This window comes from Humulus lupulus, chromosome 2 (assembly GCF_963169125.1).
Source record: "Humulus lupulus chromosome 2, drHumLupu1.1, whole genome shotgun sequence".
Lineage (NCBI taxonomy): Eukaryota > Viridiplantae > Streptophyta > Magnoliopsida > Rosales > Cannabaceae > Humulus > Humulus lupulus.
In genome coordinates, this window is record NC_084794.1 from 275,636,609 (window position 1) to 275,655,225 (window position 18,617).

The 18,617-nt window shown below is 33.6% G+C and overlaps 2 protein-coding genes across 2 annotated transcripts; both read right to left on the reverse strand.

The window, feature by feature from the left end:
• Nucleotides 1–5,266, reverse strand: LOC133815518 (protein GAMETE EXPRESSED 2). Its single transcript, XM_062248350.1, has 15 exons — nucleotides 5,227–5,266; nucleotides 4,800–5,132; nucleotides 4,375–4,713; nucleotides 3,863–4,189; nucleotides 3,524–3,777; nucleotides 3,162–3,303; nucleotides 2,728–3,042; nucleotides 2,460–2,584; nucleotides 2,033–2,250; nucleotides 1,720–1,944; nucleotides 1,366–1,595; nucleotides 1,041–1,279; nucleotides 786–942; nucleotides 413–564; nucleotides 1–6 (listed from the first exon to the last, which is right to left on the reverse strand). The coding sequence occupies exons 1-15, from the start codon at nucleotides 5,264–5,266 to the stop codon at nucleotides 1–3; spliced, it is 3,102 nt and encodes a 1,033-aa protein (XP_062104334.1).
• Nucleotides 5,267–13,807: 8,541 nt separating this feature from the next.
• LOC133819473 (lipoamide acyltransferase component of branched-chain alpha-keto acid dehydrogenase complex, mitochondrial) lies at nucleotides 13,808–17,615 on the reverse strand. Its single transcript, XM_062252736.1, has 8 exons — nucleotides 17,329–17,615; nucleotides 16,768–16,914; nucleotides 16,139–16,264; nucleotides 15,261–15,631; nucleotides 14,892–15,139; nucleotides 14,710–14,798; nucleotides 14,320–14,547; nucleotides 13,808–14,003 (listed from the first exon to the last, which is right to left on the reverse strand). Exons 1-8 carry the CDS (start codon nucleotides 17,530–17,532, stop codon nucleotides 13,890–13,892), a joined length of 1,527 nt encoding a protein of 508 aa, XP_062108720.1. The 5' UTR covers nucleotides 17,533–17,615; the 3' UTR covers nucleotides 13,808–13,889.
• Nucleotides 17,616–18,617: the final 1,002 nt, after the last annotated feature.

The window sequence follows — 18,617 nt, forward strand, 5'->3', positions numbered from 1 at the left end:
TCATTCCTAAAATGAAATAGTTCAAAATTTTAATTGTGAAAATAAATTTTATTACTTGAGAAAATTAAATAACGTTTGTTTGCCCACTTAAACTAGTTTTTTAACTTTGGGGGCCAACTATTATTTATATTCCATCTCTAACTAGTATAAATTGATATATATATATATATATTATTAGAAATTTTCTACAAAATGATTAAAAGATAATTTAATAATTTTATATATAAATAAATAGAGGGTTTTTTTTGTTTTATTGTTCAATATACATAAAAGTAAGAAAGCACATCCCACCCAATAGTGTTGCAAATCCAAGTTGTCTTTTACTGCACAAGAATGAGAACAACATCAATCAACGATCTAATAATCTAAACGACATTGCTTTATTTGTCGTACAACAAAACAGAGTACTTACACTTGCTTTAATTGAAACCACAGGAGTTTTGCTGATACCATAGTTACTTCTTTCCTTAACCAAAGCAAAAGCACATTTGCATGTAAAAGATAAAACTACAACTCCAAGAGTAAGTACCACTATGGACTCAATCACCAATGCCGATCCCAAGGCTGCATTAACCCAAAGTCAAAAATTTGTGTGAGTTACTTTGAATGTATTGCTATACCACCATCATTTGATGCAACAATATGTTAAATTCGATATTAAATTGTATTAATTATCATATGTCGCGTTGAGTGATATTAACACCTATGTGACCCATAGCTAGCACTCTTCCACTCCTTAATAATAACTTTTTTTTGCCAAATTTATATTTGAAATCTCTACTCACCATGAGATACAAATGAACTCATTGGCCTTCTTCTGATAAGATTAACATTAACCTCTGTATATAAAGGCACTGAAACATTGTCAGTACAATCTGGGTAACACCCATAATTTCCCATGTCATTTACTGTCACTGTTAAAACAGCACCATGGTATCCACCCTATACCAAAACCAAAAAAAAAAAAAAAACAGTATTAATACTAGAATAGCTTATATATCAGACTTAGTCTAGTGAAAAAGAAGAAGATGATAGATTACATTGTAGTAAAGCTGCTTCATAACACTATTGCAGTCATCAACTGTTCCCCGGAATCTAATTCCATTAGCCTTGACCTTAAAGTGTTGTGAGATGCTAACATATGTTTGAAGAGGCTGCCACATATGACTGTTCATGGTCTTAAGTTCAGTTGTGTTGATCAGCTCAGCTGGTAGACTAGTTACTAGAAATCCATTATCAACTTCCACAGAAAAATAGACCATGAATTGGGATTTGTAACCTGAAGAAACCACCAAGAGCTAGTTATATTATTTCAAATGATGTTTTCCATGTTTAACTTCAAACATTCATCTTAACATTTTATACCAGAGAAGCCTTGAATATCAGGGTCTCCAATGAAAAACTCAAACTTGTCTCTTTTTAAGTCATATATCAGTGACTCATCTTCATTACTTTTCAAGATGATGAATTCAGGGATGTGAATAAATGGGGGGTCATTGATAGGATCCAAAAACACTGGAACATCCAAGATATTCACTCCATGTGTGTTTCTAGTCGAGATTCGAACTGTATCATTGCCATAGAAGTTCTCATTTCTGATTCAAGAAAGAAAGAAAACATAGCTGAAAACAACTTAACATAAACTCTTTTGGGCCATAAACTTAAGAACATGTTTATTGTAACATTTTATACTAGGAAATGAAAATTTGTAGAAAGTACCCATAATACTGAATTGACTTGAGAGCAAAGTTCACTACTTCCACAGTGCCTTCCAAGACCAAACCCTTAGCTTCTCCATCCCCTTTGTATAAAGAAAGTTTGTTCTTTGTTGGCCAGAACTGCATTAGCATTGGAGAGAGGGAAATAGTCCCAGATTTTGCACTAAGATTAACAGATATGTTCTCATTCATATCTGAATATCTTAGCTCAAATCCAGAGAAACCACTACAAATAACCAAGAACTATACTATTATATACCATAAACAATAGGGAAAACAAATGATATAATCGCTAGAGATGAAAAGTGCCTTACCCAAATTTGGGATTTATCTCATCTTCGGTTGCTTGTAATTGACTTGGGAAGGAAATAAACTGAGGTGGGATTGTGAGAACAGATATGTTTACTGAAGCAGTTGCAAGATTACCATTTACATCTGATATTGTGTACACAAAGGAATCATTTCCATAGTAGTCTTTCTGAGGTGTGTATCGGAGCAGCCTTCCATATTGGAGAAGTGAACCATGGCTTGGCTGACAATACATGAATTAGTGAAAGAAACATAGCTAGTAGTGCAATTTTATCAACCATCACTTCACAGAAGACAAAAGTTGAAAACACTCAATTACTAACTTGTCAGGGTAGTGTTTAAGTTCATGGGAAATATCATGAAATTTTCATCTTGTTTATTGGTAAAGGCTCAACCACAGCATATGAGAGAAAAACATAATGGAAAACTTACTTCTGAAAATTCTTGGATAGTTGCACTGTCACCAGCAAAGTAATCATTTCCTAAAGCATCAAAAGCGGTAGATTCATCCTCCCAAACAAATATTGTATCATCGTAGGCTCGAGGAAAATATTCACCTACAAGATGATCAATGGCAGAAATAGATAGGATACACAAAAATATAGGACAGACTTTGAATACACATTTAGATTTGTGGCCCTTACTCAAAAAGTGGAGAAAAAAATCAACTCCAGAAGTTAAGAATGGCATGCTAACTTACTACTATAGACATTGACCTCAAAAGGACAAGGGTCAAAACTTTTGCCATCAAATGAAGCACATATTTGATAATTTCCAATGTCCTTAGCTGTATAGTGACCTGTATATGACCCGTTATTGTTGTCCAAAAATTTCCAACTTAAGAAACCCGAGGCATTCTTCATTGAAGCAGCAACCTCTAGTTTCAGCCTTGATTGTTGTGACATAACAGGGTTATGGAAAGAATCCATAAGCTCCACAACTACTTCATTCTTTATCAACTTTGGTACCTTGGGAGAAAATTTTACAACCCTTGAAAGCGATATATTAACCTCACCTGCCATTGAAACACTTTACTAAGCTAGTGAAGAAAACATTGGAGTTGGAGATTTTAGCTTGGACATTGTCCACTTCGAACCAAAAACTCTAACAAAGAATACTACAACAGTATAGTACCTGCACTTACTTCCTTGGTAAATGAATGGCCACCATTAAGCATAATATTTCCACAATATACTCGAATTCCATAAACACCACTCTTGTCAGGCGTGTAAGTCACATCGAAAGAAGTCGCTAGAACACTTGAATTCCTAGCAGGCTAGACAAGAAACCAAACATTACTTGTACTTTATGTCTGAGAGGTTGAATGCCAATACACAACAAAACAACTGCATATATGAATGTACTTCTTACTGGATAACTAAGGTTCACAGATGGTGAAGGAGCAACTTCTGCTGTGTTTGAAACATATCTCGGCTCCCTTCCTAGTGCACTAACTATACAAATATGGAAACTTTTGTAAAGTAAAAAACAATGACTTTCTTATCAAATAAGAAACAAGGGAATTTCAAAATTTTAAATGTACCATTTATAATCTGTATTGGAGATATGGTTGGTAGTATGCTATAGGAGTCAATTTCCCTTGTAATTTCCACTTGAAGCCTCTCTACTTCTACAGGAGAAGGATCTAAAAAGCTATCTTCCAAATAAACTGAGAACTCTGCCATTTCTCCTGCGATGGAATTGTTCAAACCAGTTCCATTGACAACACTGTTTGATCCATTGCAATAACCTATTAAAGTATTTATATTCAAGCATAAGCACATTAATTAACAGGGTAAGAAAATTAACCAATAAATTATAAGGTACACACACACCTACAAAGACATTATAAGCATATGGCATGTCAGAGATACTCTTGTTGTGCTTCATGTCTGATATTTTGAGCAAAAAATTCCCTAGCTCAAGATTGCTGAAGGAAAACAGTTGAATTCCAGGCTCCACTTCCGCAAAGTACAAATCTGGTATAGGTATAGACAAGTTTGCTTCTTTTTCGATAACTTCAGCATCGAACTCATAGAGTCCTGGAACTAGATTTCCATACTGATCTTGCTGATGTATGAAGAGTTCCATCTTTGAAAATAGTTGCCACGCATTTGGTTCATAGTTCCACCTCATCACACAATTGGAAACTTCAAGAGGTCCTGGTATGAGCCACTCAAAAAACTTCATTACAAGAAGGCAAATAACTGTCATTGCTGTATGAGTAAACAGAAATGAAAGAATGGTTGAAAATCTAATGAATCTCCAAAGCAGTAACTTGATCAATATATAACACAGTAATACACACACACATATATATATATCTATATATATAATTATAACTCACCTGGTTTCACTCTGAATGGAAGGGGAGTTCCACTCAAGGTCTGATTGCCACCCTGAACAAGCAAAAAGAACTCTCCAGCTTTCACCACAGTAAACTCAAGAATTATACAACCAAATCCATTCCATCCAATGCCATTGATATTAGGATAATCAGCAAGGGAACCATTGCCATATAATGCAGACACAGTGAAGTTATATGCATTGGGATCTTCACTATTTGAAGAGACATTGTTCCCAAATGCATCTTTTGGAAGTATTAAAAGTCTAGCTCTTGACCCTGCTTCAAACTCGTTGATGTTACCCACCCATGAAGCAAAACAGACAGAAGGGTACATTCTCCCTTCAACAAAACATATCAAAGTCAAAAACAACACACTAAAAAAACACATTCAAAACTCAGTTAAATTATTGTTCCCAAATTGAAACCTGGTTCAACTTGGAAATGCAATGAAGAATCAAAAACTTGGTAGCGATCCTCGTTGATCATCACATTGAATAAACCAGCAGTTAAGGTGGTAAAAAAAATCTTCCAATCATCGGAATTGTTGCCTTTGAAATCTGTAAAAACCCCAGATACGTAAGAACTATTCCCAGTCTTTCCATTGACAGTGAGAATGGGGTGAAATGCGTTCTTGTCAAGTTTGTCAAGATTGCTTAACACTTTAATCTTTACAATCGCAATGTCACCGGCTTTAAATGTGTCCTTGTCATCTAACCAACTGAATGCAAACTCAGGCTTTGGATTTCCTTTTTTTTCTTCTGCAAACACACCAAAAAAGAAATTGTAATAATAACATGACAACTATCTTCTAAGAATTTAAGAATAAAAAAGGTAAAAAGTTTAATGAAATACGAAGTTCATCTGAAAGTTTGAACGCCAAAGACAAACTCATGATTGTGATGAGTATGTATACTCCCATTTGGACTGCCATGAAAGTAAATTAAGAGATAAAGAAATTTTGGTCATAATTATCTCCTACAACAAAGAGGTTTGCAAAATAAACTTTTGTTAATTATTTTGAGCGGTTTGTGACGGTTGGAAATGGTTTGATTCCCAGTTATATTTTATTTTTATTTTTTTTGACAAAATATTTTAATTTTTTTTACTAGTATAATTTAATAATTTTATATAAATTATTTTGATTTTTTTTCCGTAAGAATATTAATTATTTTTATTTAAAATAAAGAATTAGTGTAACTTTATTTTACTTTTGTGTTGTAAAAAAAAGAAAAGAATTGAAGAAAAAAAGAATGTGAAAGACAACCTCTTTCTCAAATCAATTAGTGAAAAGCAGACTTAAACAAATATATACTGTTGTGCAAAACAGAGTACCACCACACCAGCTTCTGATCACTATAGTTGATTAGCAAGAACCACCAAGAACAACACTACTCAAAGAACACAGAACACAGAACACAGAATTTACGTGGTTTCCTAATGAGACAATAAAGTTCTCATTAGACTAGTCCACGGCAGAAATCTCTATCAAGCTTTATTGAAGAATAGAATGAATGTTTACAAAAGTGAGTTAGCCTTACAAGAAAATAAGAGGGTGCTATATATAGCCAACCCGAAACAAACTAAAAGCTAATAACAGAAAAAATAACTGAAACTAACTTACAGACTAACTTAAAAGGACTTGAGTACATTAATTGGTCATTACAACAATTCTCCACCTTGACCAAATAAAGTACATTACAGATCAGTAAACAAATATAACAGACATATTACAATTTAAAAAACTATAACAGAGATTCCTAAGATCACAATGCTCATGAGTGAGTGATCTGAAGCAAGCTTAGACAATGTCTAAACTTGGCTGTTGGCAGTGATTTTGTGAGCATATCTGAGGGATTATTTTCTGTAGCAATCTTGTGTAACTGAACCTTTCCTTCTGCAATAATATCTCGGATGAAGTGTAACCTTACATCAATATGTTTGGTTCTCTCATGAAACACTTGATTTTTACATAGGTGTAATGCACTTTGATTGTCACAGTAGACACTTACATATCGCTGTTCAATGCCAAATTCTCGAGTGATCCCCTTAAGCCATAGGGCTTCTTTAACAGCCTCTGTACAAGCAATATACTCTGCCTCTGTTGTTGAGAGAGCTACCATAGATTGAAGATTAGCTTTCCAACTAATAGTGCAGCCATTAAGTTGAAAAACAAAACCAGTTTGGGACCTTCTAGTGTCTAAGTCTCCTGCATAATCAGAGTCAACAAACCCCAATACACCTGTTTTGCTGCAATCAGTACCATATATTAATCCTATGTCTGAAGTTCCCTTTAGATACCTCATGAGCCACATAACTGCTTTCCAATGTTCAATACCTGGTTTCCCCATAAACCTACTAACCACACTAACGCCATAGCATAAATCGGGTCTTGTACAGACCATAATGTACATTATGCTACCTACCACATTAGTATAGGGAATAGATTCCATGAATTTTTCTTCCTTATCAGTAGAGGGTGAATGAGAATTTGATAGTTTAAACTGTTGAGCTATAGGAGTACTAACAGAGCTAACTTTATCAAAACCATACTTAGATAAAGTTTTAAGAATGTACCCCTTTTGAGACAGCTTCAGCCTCCTTAGTTTTCTGTCTCGAATGATCTCTATTCCAAGTATTTTCTTGGCAGACCCGAAATCCTTCATGTCAAATTCTCTACTCAGCAGCTTCTTAACTTTGTCAATCTCAGTCATATGTTTGCTAGCAATTAGCATGTCATCCACATATAACAAGAGAAAGACAGTAGACTTTGTATTTCTAACATACACACAACTGTCATAAGCACTTCTTTTAAAACCAATTTTAGTAATAAAATCATCAAACCGCTTATACCATTGCCTTGGTGATTGTTTTAAGCCATACAAAGATTTCATTAATAAGCAAACCTGATTTTCCTTACCCTTTACCTCAAAACCTTCTGGCTGTTTCATTAGGATTTCTTCTTCAAGATCACCATGTAGAAAAACTGTCTTTACATCTAATTGTTCAAGCTCAAGGTCTTCAGTTGCTACAAGACTCAGTAGCATTCTTATTGAAGTGTGTTTAACTACAGGTGAGAATATCTCATTGTAGTCAATACCCTCTCTTTATGTGAAACCTCGAGCCACAAGCCTTGCTTTATATCTAGGCTTTTCTACCCCTGTTATTCCTTCCTTAAACTTATAAATCCACTTGCAGCCAACAATTTTCTTCCCAATAGGTTTATCTATCAGCTTCCAGGTGTTATTTTTATTTAGAGAATCAATTTCTTCTCTCATATCTTTACTCCACTCAATCTTATCAACTGATGTCATAGCTTCAACATAAGTCCTTGGTTCATCTTCATTTTGCTCGGCTACACTCAAAGCATAGTGTACAATGTCTGCAAAACCAAACCTTTCTGGTGCCTTTATGTCTCTTCTTTCTCTGTCTCTAACCAGTTGATAATCCCAAGTGTTGTCAACTATATCCATGTCACTTTCTGCCCTTTCTTCAGTTTCTTCTGAAGTATCAGGTTCCTCTTGAAAGTGATTTAAAGGTATCTCCACCTCAACTTGAATCGTCTCCTTTATTTCTGGCTTTGTATGAGCATCAGATTTATCTTGTTTGAGTGTATCTTTGTACAGTTTCCTTTCTTCGAAGACTACATCTCTACTAGTGAAATATTTTTGGTGATTACCATCTTCAATACTCCACAACTTGTAGCCTTTAATACCCTCGGGGTATCCCAGAAAAATGCACCTCCTAGCTCTAGGCTCTAACTTGTCCTGCCTAATGTGAGCATATGCTAAACACCCAAAAACTCTTAAATGCTCATACCTAGCATTTGTACCTGTCCAGACTTCAATTGGAGTCTTAAACTCTAACGCTGAGGAAGGGCATCTGTTTATGAGATAACAGGCAGTGACAACTGCCTCAGCCCAGAAATTTTTAGGCAATCCTGAGTAAATGAGCATGCATCTGACCCTTTCTAGAATGGTTCGGTTCATTCTCTCAGCTATTCCATTTTGCTGAGGAGTTCTTGGAACAGTAAGATGCCTTCCTATACCAGTATCCTTGCAAAACTGATTAAACTCATTGGAACAATATTCCAAACCATTATCAGTTCTCAATTTCTTCACCTTTCTTCCTGTTTGGTTTTCAAGCAAACTTTTCCATTCTTTGAACTTAGAAAGAGCATCATTCTTATGCTTCAGTATATACACCCACACAAATCTAGAATAGTCATCTATGATAGTAAGAAAGTACCTTGCTCCACCTCTTGAGATAGTTCTGGATGGCCCCCACAAATCCGAATGTACATAATCTAGAATGCCCTTTGAATTGTGTTTGCCTTTTCCAAATTTGACCCTTGTTGATTTTCCCAGCACACATTGCTCACAGAAATCAAGCTCTTCAATTTTATCCTTGCCAAAAACACCCTTCTGGCTCAAGACTTTCAGACCTCTGTTACTAATGTGACCCAACCGTTGGTGCCAAATCATGGATGCTTTCTTCTCATTAGCCACTGTGTTAACTTGATTCTTCACAGCTCTCTTTCTCAAAACATAGATGCCATTTTCTTTAATGCCCTTCATAATGACCATGGATCCTTTAATCACTTTGAGTACTCCACCTTCAACCTTGACTGAACAGCCATCTTGATCTAACATGGCTACTGATATAAGTTTTTTCTTTATATCAGGTACATGTCTAACTTGTTTCAGTTCTGTAAGACCACCTTCATCAAGTTCAATCCTTACTGTCCCAATTCCAGCAATAGTGCAAGCACGATTGTCCCCAAGTCTGACCGTTCCTCCTGTTACTGCCTGATATTCTTTGAACTGGTTTTTGTTGGGACAGATATGGAAAGAACATCCGGAATCGATAACCCAGTCGTTGTCTGTTACTCCATTGGACACAACCAATACCCCTGCACTGTCATATCCATTATTGTCATCACAATCTGAAACAACATCAACATTTCCAGATTGTTTCTGATTGTAACTTTTCATAACAGGACAGTCCTTCTTCAAGTGCGTAGTCTTATTACAGATGAAACACCTCTTCTTGAACTTTGAGTTTCCTTTTGCCTTGTTCTGTCCAGATTGATCTTTGTTTTCCTTCTTGGAAGTCTTTCCTCGAACAAACAGCCCATCTCCATTTGCCTCTTCCTTCAATTCGGACTTTCGCTTTAATTCTTTTGACATTAAAGCATTTTGAACTTCTTCCAGAGACAATGATTCTTTGCCAGACATCATTGTATCGACAAAATGCTCATAACTCTCAGTGGGTAGAGAGTTTAGAACAATGATGGCCTGATCTTCATCATCAACCTTGATGTCTATATTTTCAAGATCAAGAATGATCTTGTTAAATTCATCCAAGTGATCTTCAACATTTTTCCCTGGTGTCATCTTGAAAGAATACAGCTTCTGTTTTAAAAACAAACGATTTGCCAACGACTTGGTCATGTATAAGCTCTCCAATTTGATCCAAATACCAGCTGCTGTCTTCTCCTTTGATACTTCTCGAAGAACTTTGTCACCCAAACTGAGAATGATGGCACTGTGAGCTTTGTCCAGTAACTCAGTCTTCTCCTTTTCAGATAACTCAGACGAGAGGCTCTTTTCTCCCAATAAGGCAGCTTGCAAACCTTGTTGAACCAACAGTGCACGCATCTTCACACGCCATAGACCGAAATCGTTTTTCCCTGTAAATTTTTCAAGATCAAACTTTGCATTCCCCATTTCTCCTCCGGTTGTCAACCAAATCTTGATAATGGTAATCAAGACTCTCCTCTTAACAACCTGGCTCTGATACCAGTTGTTGTGCAAAACAGAGAACCACCACACCAGCTTCTGATCACTATAGTTGATTAGCAAGAACCACCAAGAACAACACTACTCAAAGAACACAGAACACAGAATTTACGTGGTTTCCTAATGAGACAATAAAGTTCTCATTAGACTAGTCCACGGCAGAAATCTCTATCAAGCTTTATTGAAGAATAGAATGAATGTTTACAAAAGTGAGTTAGCCTTACAAGAAAATAAGAGGGTGCTATATATAGCCAACCCGAAACAAACTAAAAGCTAATAACAGAAAAAATAACTGAAACTAACTTACAGACTAACTTAAAAGGACTAGAGTACATTAATTGGTCATTACAACATATACAATCACAACTCATTTTTCGTTTGTAAAAGAAGAATTTGAGACTTTGGAAATGGCGGCATTTCGGAATCTTCTGCAAGCTTTTCAATTCAAGCATATTTGACTCTCAAATTAACTATGCAGTTGCCAAAAGCATCAGTACCAGACCCTGAAAATTTAGAGCAATGGTGAAAGGTAGATATTATAAGCTCTTGTTTATGTGCTTATTAAGTAGCTTTGGTCTTGAATTCATGTTGATATGTCCGAATTGATTTGACCACAGTCCACAGGTAGATGGTGAAGTGAGGCAAAAAGGGTCGACCAAAGATATGATATTCAGGATCCCATTTCTCATTAGCCCTATTAGTTCTTTCATGACACTTTTTGAAGGAGATGTCATACTCACAGATACCTTACATATATAAAACCCTCATCCTCTTTTCTTTTTGGGTGATTAAAGCCTTCGCTTTGGATACATATTATAGTCTTTCCTAAACAGGATTGTGCGTATATGTAAATGTATAAATGAAAGTGCATAGCTAATGTTTTCAATGGTCGTGTAAATGCAGACACTCCTCAAGGAGTTGATCCTGTAAAAGCAGGTCAAAAAAATAACTGCTGGAATAACCTGTTATCTATCAGTATGTTAAGGTGCACCATTTACTATTTCAATATGATTAACTAGAACAGCAAAATCTACAATGATCGGAATGATTATCTGCACTCCAGGAACTTTAATTCTGTAGAACAAAAGAAAATGGACCATGAATGTCTTGGGGCATTAAGGTGGTGCTGGTCGAAGAGTCTACGTCGGTCAAGTTAGTAAACAAATCAAACAGAGAATAAAATATAAAGAAAATAAATGTGAGGAATGTAAAGTCACTAGCATGGTGGCAAATGGCTGATCTAAGTGGTCAGTCATTTAGTTCTTTCATTGAGTTTTTAGAGAGTAAATACTTGAGTGAGTAGAAGTGAGTTCAATTGTGATACCAAAGGGGTTTGGGCTTTGGTATTTATAAGCCTTTCAAGACTTATGTTGTTTAAATCCTGGTGAGTGTTTTACCCCTCTGTTTGACCATTTCCTAGTCTTATTTAGGAATGCATATTTTTTCTATGGGGATAACAGTAGGGTGAGGAATTCCTATCTAAATAGTTAATGAGGCAAGGGCATGAATAATTTATAATCTCGAATATTAAATAAAGCGGGGGCGGGGATGGCACTCTCCACTCCGATGGACCATCTTTTAAATTTTTATGTATTTTTGTAATATTTTAATACATTTTATATATTTCTTTAAGTGTTGTTGTAGTACAGTAGTAACTTTTTTTAACATTTTCAATTTTATTTGGGATATTATTTATTATTTTAAATTATAAATATTGTGCAATATTTTAATTTACAATTTTTATTTTAAAATTTATTTTTTAAATAATGAGTTCCCCGTGAGAACTCCCCGCTCCAATAGAAAATTCTCCACCCCACCCTCGACTAAAAATAAGCGAGATTGAGACAGAGACGGAGATTAAAATTATAAATGGGGACGTGGACGGAGAGCACTCCCCGCCAATTATCCGCCCGTGTGCATCACTAATCTCGTGGGCAGTGACGAAGCTAGAAATTATACTCAGTGATGGCTTGAACAAAAATTAATTCACAATTAATATATTTTAATATTAAATTTATCTTCTCAAATATTCATATATATTTTCATTTAAAGAAAACAACATTTTCATAAAAATAAACTAAAATTTGCATTTACGAATATTCATGTTTTAAAATCATTGAAAGATTACTTTATTGTCAAGATATAAAAAATATATATATTTCAATGTACATAAGTAAACAATATATTAAACTTCTATTTTATTTTACAATTGATTCTTCAAAATAATCGTAGAAAAGAATATTCTTTCTATTATAATAGTATCAATTTTAAAATTCCTCTAACCAAACATTGTTTAATGCCCTTGATTGAATTCTACATTTTAACAATGAAAATACCTTGAGGTAAGGTTTATAAAGAACTTTCAGGATGTATGCTTGTTGAACTTCATTACAATTTTTTAGAATAATTTGAAATTAATGTTCTAAATTCTGATAACTTTCAAAATTTTGCGGATTTACGTTAAATCCATATAGGTTAACTTTATAATTCATCATTCTTATAACTCAAAATTAATCTTTTATATTCTTGTAATATGTTTTTACCATATTCTTCAAATTTTAATAATATGACAATATTTATAAATTTAATTATAATTTTAAAACACAATAATTTATATATACATTTGTCTTAATTTAATTAATGGACTACTAATATGTTCTTGAGATGAATTTGACAATTTAGGAAGTGAGGTCTCCTTATATTAAAAATAAAGCAAGTAAATATAGACTCAATAATTAAATATTATATACATATTTATATTTATATTTATGCTTATGCTTTTTTTTTTTTAATATTCTAGTGTAGGCTTGAGCCTACACATAGCCAAGAGTGGCTCCGTTCCTGCTCGTGGGTGAGATTCTTTGGTTAGAGAACAAGTCAAGGCCCAATTTTAGGTTTGAGTAGTTGGCTCGTGGTCCAAATTGTAAGAATTTACTGCTTATTGCTTGCTTTATTAGGCCAGAAGACTATAATCAATGCTCTTGTCTTCATTGCATGCTACGATATGGGCTTTGTATCTTGGATTAGTGTGTTTTTTGAACACTACATTAACTTGTTTTTGTGAAATCAATTTCAAAGGGATGACCTTTTATTTTATTTTTTTGATATTGGAGGAGACAGATTCGAACTTGTACACTCTTTATGTGAGGAGGAGAAATATAGCGCCATTAGGCTATACCTATAAACCTTCATTCTTATTCCTTCGATTTTATTTCTTAATTATGTTTTCTTTCAAAATGCTAATTTATCTTTTATGGGCGTGGTTGAATTAGAATTTTTTTTATCCTTGGTCATACTAATGATTCTTATATTTAAACGAATTTGGGTCCTTATTAAATGTTTCTTTTAGTTTGAAAACCAAATTTCCAGGACTAATTCATGTTAATGTTCAACCAATAAGACTCATTATTACATTTCCATTATATCATCTAATTAGAAATACTTTCAGGATGGATGGTTTTCTTTTAATATTAGTTTTTATGATTGACATAAAGTTTAGCCTGACAAGTAAACACACTCGAGCATTATTTAGGGTGCATTTGATGTGCTGTCGAATTTGAATTTGATTGTATATTACTATATTAAATTGTATTATATAACATATTTTTATATAGTAATATCTTTGGTATTGTAAATTGCAATAACTATACTTATAATTTTATTTCATTATTAAAATTAGATGGGGACTTTTTATTCCAATTCCAGTTTACAGATTAGTCATCTTAAGTGCAATGTAAGCAGCTCCGGATTCTCAATTAGCTTTTTCCACTCGTTGCAAAATCTAGCCACAGTTGCTCCATCCAGTACTCTATGATCTGCTCCTATATTAGCCTGACCAAAAAAACAAAAACAAATCATGATTATGAGTAGAGATTATCTCATCTCATTCATCAACCTGCCAGTTGAGATTAGCTGAAATTCGTTAGTGTTCAAGGTGTGCGTGGAAGAGAAGATGTTCAAACTCTAAGATGGGTTCAAGTGTATTTTCTCTTTTATAATAAGCAGATTGCTACAAAGTCATGCATTCCTCTTCTGTAGCCGGACACAATTTACTATTGGCACATGTTATTTGTTTTTTAGAAATTTTTTTGTTGTTCTTCTTCAAATGGCTGAAATGGGAACAAGTAGATAAGCTAAAAACGCTCACCGTCATTATTGATGCAGGGTATACATTTCCATCATCAGCAAATTGTGGAACTTTTTGAATTCTTCCAATAGCAATGATGGAAACCTCAGGCAAGTTAAGAAGAGGAGAGCCATACTTTCCACCAATTGCTCCAATATTGCTCAAAGTTATTGTTCCACCAGATATATCTCTGGGATTAAGCTTGTTATCAGTGGCCAGCTGTTGTAATCTCGAAAGTTCCTTTGTTATCTAAATACACACAACAAAATTCTTCACATCAGGCAAAAAATTACCAGTATTGCATACAAATCCTGAAATTTTCAACTTAATACTTTTAATGGCTTTCTTTCATATGGCAAAGACATCTATACTACTATGTGCAAAAGAGGGTGTAAGTCACATTGAACCAACCTCCATGATCGAAAGGGACTGAACACTTTTTATGTTTGGCACGACTAGACCGTATTGTGTAGCCATGGCAATTCCAATGTTGTGGGGACCTGTACAATAATTAAGAACATTGACGAGCATGGTTAACTTCTACTCTTGCACATTAGAGATTTCATGGATTGGGCAGAAGTACGTCAACAAACCTTTAAGAATGACTTCAAGTGAGTCCTCAATAAAGCAACTATTCACCAAGGGATATTTACTCAGTGCCAATGAAAGTGATTTTATCAATATAGGAAGGAAAGTGTACTTGATGTTTGGATCAGAGTTATTGTATTTGAAAGAGTCTTTCAGCTCCACAAGCGCATCACAATTTATATCTTCAACGTAATGGAAATGAGGAACTCTTGCAGCCATGTTCATAGACTGAACCATTTTACGCTGGAACCCCCTGAAACAACCAAAAATAAACAAATTTAAAAAAGATTAAATTGCTTCTAACGTACACCGAAAACATTTGTATTCTGCACATCTTTAAGATTTTGGAAAACATATCTGCATCCAATATTTACCTCAGAGTAACTGTCTTATCCTCATATTTTGGTCCGATTCCATCTGATGCATGTGGATGACTTTCACATTCACCCAAATCAGAACTTGAGGAGGCAGATGAATCTTCTATCTTACCCTTTTCTACAGCATACTTGAGGATGTCATCTTTTAATATTCTGCCATTGTTACCAGTGCCAATAACATCATTTATATCAATGCCATATTGCTTTGCAAGATCTCTAACAGCCGGTGTAGATATAACTCCACCAATGTTCTGTTTGTTCTGCACAGAATCTATACGCTGAATAGACTCAGCACTTTCTAAATCCTCACTTTTCTGTGTTGGAACTGGGGCATCTTCAACAAGCATTTTTAAGAGTGTTTCTCCAACCTGCATTGTCATTTAAGCTTAAACATAAATAAGAAATTATAAAAGCTAAAAAGGTTTCCCATTACCTGTTTGGACCCTGTGTTTTGACAAATTACTTTTTAGACCCTATATTTTGTAAAATTGTTAAAATAGAACCCTAAACCCGATTTTGGTCAATGTTTTCTCAACTACAATCACAAATAATTTACCAAACTAACAATTCAGAACAAAAATAAAATCATTCTGCTTAAAAACGGTATTGTTATATTCAATTTTTTCTTTATCAAAATTGAGTTTAAGATTCTGTTTTAACCATTTTACAAAACATAGGTCCAAAAAGTAATTTGTCAAAATACAGGGTCCAAACAAATAATGGACAAAAACAGGGTCCAAAAAGGTATAAACCCAACTAAAAATAAGAAAGAGAGAGAAGTTCCATCCTCTTTATAGTTTGGAATGAATTATAGATCTTTCTGATAAATACAAATCAATACAGAATCTATTTATGTTTCTTAGTGCTCTACTCACCTTTACAATGTCACCTGGAATGTAAAACATTTCAGCTACTCTTCCTTTGTAACGACTAGTTATTTCAATGGTTGCTTTGTCACTCTGAACTTCACAAAGTGGTTGAAATTCTTCCACTTGATCCCCCTGCAAAAAATGATAATATGAATATCTAATTCCCTCCGAATTCTCTAAAGAAGCACTAGGTCATTACGAAAGTAAATTTTACTAGAGATACACATCATCCAGATCTTGGAAAATTAATCATGAGATCATTCTCATCATATCAACAAGAAATCATCTTATTCACTAAGGATGAAGCAACTTGAAGTCTCTGATCATTGATGAATATGTCCTTACCAACATATCTATTTTGATTTGAAATGAAATTTTCTTAAAAGCATTCAATTATACCATTTTTTATTTTTATTTAGAAGACATGTTTCATAGTCCATGGTCACATCTTGTCGAGCAGAACAGCATGTTCATTAATATTGTTCCAGTTATATTAAACACATTAAGTAAAATGAATTAATCTGGGGAAAAAGAGAGTGTTTTTGAGTCACACATTCAACCAGCCTCAACCAATACGCGAACCAACAACAACAAAAATCAAGACAAACATATTAACAAGTACCATTATCACTCACCTCTTTCACAAACCATTTGAGGAGCTCACATTCAGCAATGCCTTCACCAGTCTGTGCCAATGGAACTTCAACTACACCAACTACTGTAGCATCAGGCACATGAAGAGTAGAATAGCAACCCCTTTTCACAAAATGTGAAATCCTGATCTATAAAAGTTGAAAATTAAATTTGAAGTGAATAACATCATGTTGATACTTGATACCCTTAACCAATTAAGAATCTCAAAGATTATGGTGCTATTGCCTTATAAATATAATCTTTTAAATAAATCATTTGGGCAACACCCAATTTTGTATAGGAGTCTATGAGAATTAGAACAATCTGAAAGCTTTAAGTCAATTTCGTAAACTAATACCCCAATTCTCTCCATATGCAATGTATAAATATGTTTAAAAAATACACAAAATTAGAACCAAAAATATCAATCCATGACTAGAAAAGTTGCAAAAAAAAAGACAAAACAAACAAGACTAGTGACCCGGTGTTACAATCAAACACCCAAAGTAAATGCAATACAATCCAATCAGCAAAACATAAGATTAAAAGTGAACAAAACCCACCTCAGAGCAATCACGAGCGAGTCGAAACAACGCAGGAGAGGTTCCGGAAGAGTGAAACCCAGAAGACAACCAAATAAATGGGCGGTAGAGCTTGTCCTGCGAGAGAGGGGTATCCACGGACGGACCAGCTCGTGATACGGAAGGAGAAAGGCAGCGGCGGGCGGAGACGGTGGCCCACCTCTGGCATAGCCTCCAAGCGATCATTGGTAGCAATAGTAGATAGATAGAATCGAGTAGTCAAAGGAAAAAGTTGATGATGATTGTATGTGACAGTAATAAACAATATAGAGTGTTTGTGAGCTTTTAAAAGTACGTTTCCAGTTAGTTAGGCACAGAATTTGGATTAGCGCCAAATGGATTTGGCCGCTGACGCATCACCATGTCTACTTACCTCTATCGTATTTATTTTTTTATTAATAATAGCGGCTAAGTAGTCCTAATTATTTAAAGTTGTTGCATATATAGGTCGTGTTGGTAATACTAAAAAAATAATTTTTTTATTTAATTAAATAAAATTTTACTAATTAAACATAAAATAGGGTTTGGTAATTTTATTTTTATTTATTATTTTTAAAAATTTTAATTAAAAATTAAATTTTAAAAATAAATTTTTTTCACTTTCAATTTTTTTTAAACCATTTTTAACTTTTTGTTTTTTTGTTTCTTCTCTTCTTCAAATCAACACTTTATTTTATATTTTTAAACAAAAAATAAAAATAAAAGTTATCAAATAAATTTATTATTTTTTGTTTTTAAAAACAAAAAACAAAAATAGTTATCAAACATATTTTTATTTTTAAAAAATTCAAAAACAAAAATTTTACCAAACACATCCTTTGTTTTTGAATTTTTTAAACACAAAATTAGAAATATTATTTTTATTTCTTTGTATTTTAAAAAATAAAAATATATTTGGTAACTATTTTTGTTTTTGTTTTTAAAACAAAAAATAATAAATGCGTTTGATAACTTGTTTTTTGGTTTTACAATATAAAATGAGATGTTGATTTGAAGAATAGAAAAAAAAAACAAAATGTTGAAAAACTGCTTAAAAAAATTTTAAAAGTGAAAAAATTCTATTTTCAAAATTTAATATTTTAATTAAGGTTTTTAAAATAATAAATAAAAATAGAGTTACAAAATACTGTTTTATGTTTAATTGTCAAAATTTTTAATTAATTAAATAAAAAACTATCTTTTAAGTGTTACCAAATTCCACCATGATGTCTCAATAAAAAAGATTGGCTAATAAAGTAAAAAAAAATACTAATTCAAACGTAAATCTAATC

Coding starts and splice junctions, on each gene's coding strand:
- LOC133815518 (XM_062248350.1), bottom strand. CDS start 5,266: ATGAGTTTGTCTTTGGCGTTCAAACTTTCAGATGAACTTC. Junction 943..1,040: donor TGAAGCAGCTTTACTACAAT/GTAATCTATCAT, acceptor GTTTTGGTATAG/GGTGGATACCATGGTGCTGT. Junction 565..785: donor GAGTTCATTTGTATCTCATG/GTGAGTAGAGAT, acceptor GGGTTAATGCAG/CCTTGGGATCGGCATTGGTG.
- LOC133819473 (XM_062252736.1), bottom strand. CDS start 17,532: ATGATCGCTTGGAGGCTATGCCAGAGGTGGGCCACCGTCTCCGCCCGC. Junction 16,915..17,328: donor TCGCTCGTGATTGCTCTGAG/GTGGGTTTTGTT, acceptor CAACTTTTATAG/ATCAGGATTTCACATTTTGT. Junction 14,799..14,891: donor ACTTGAAGTCATTCTTAAAG/GTTTGTTGACGT, acceptor ATTATTGTACAG/GTCCCCACAACATTGGAATT.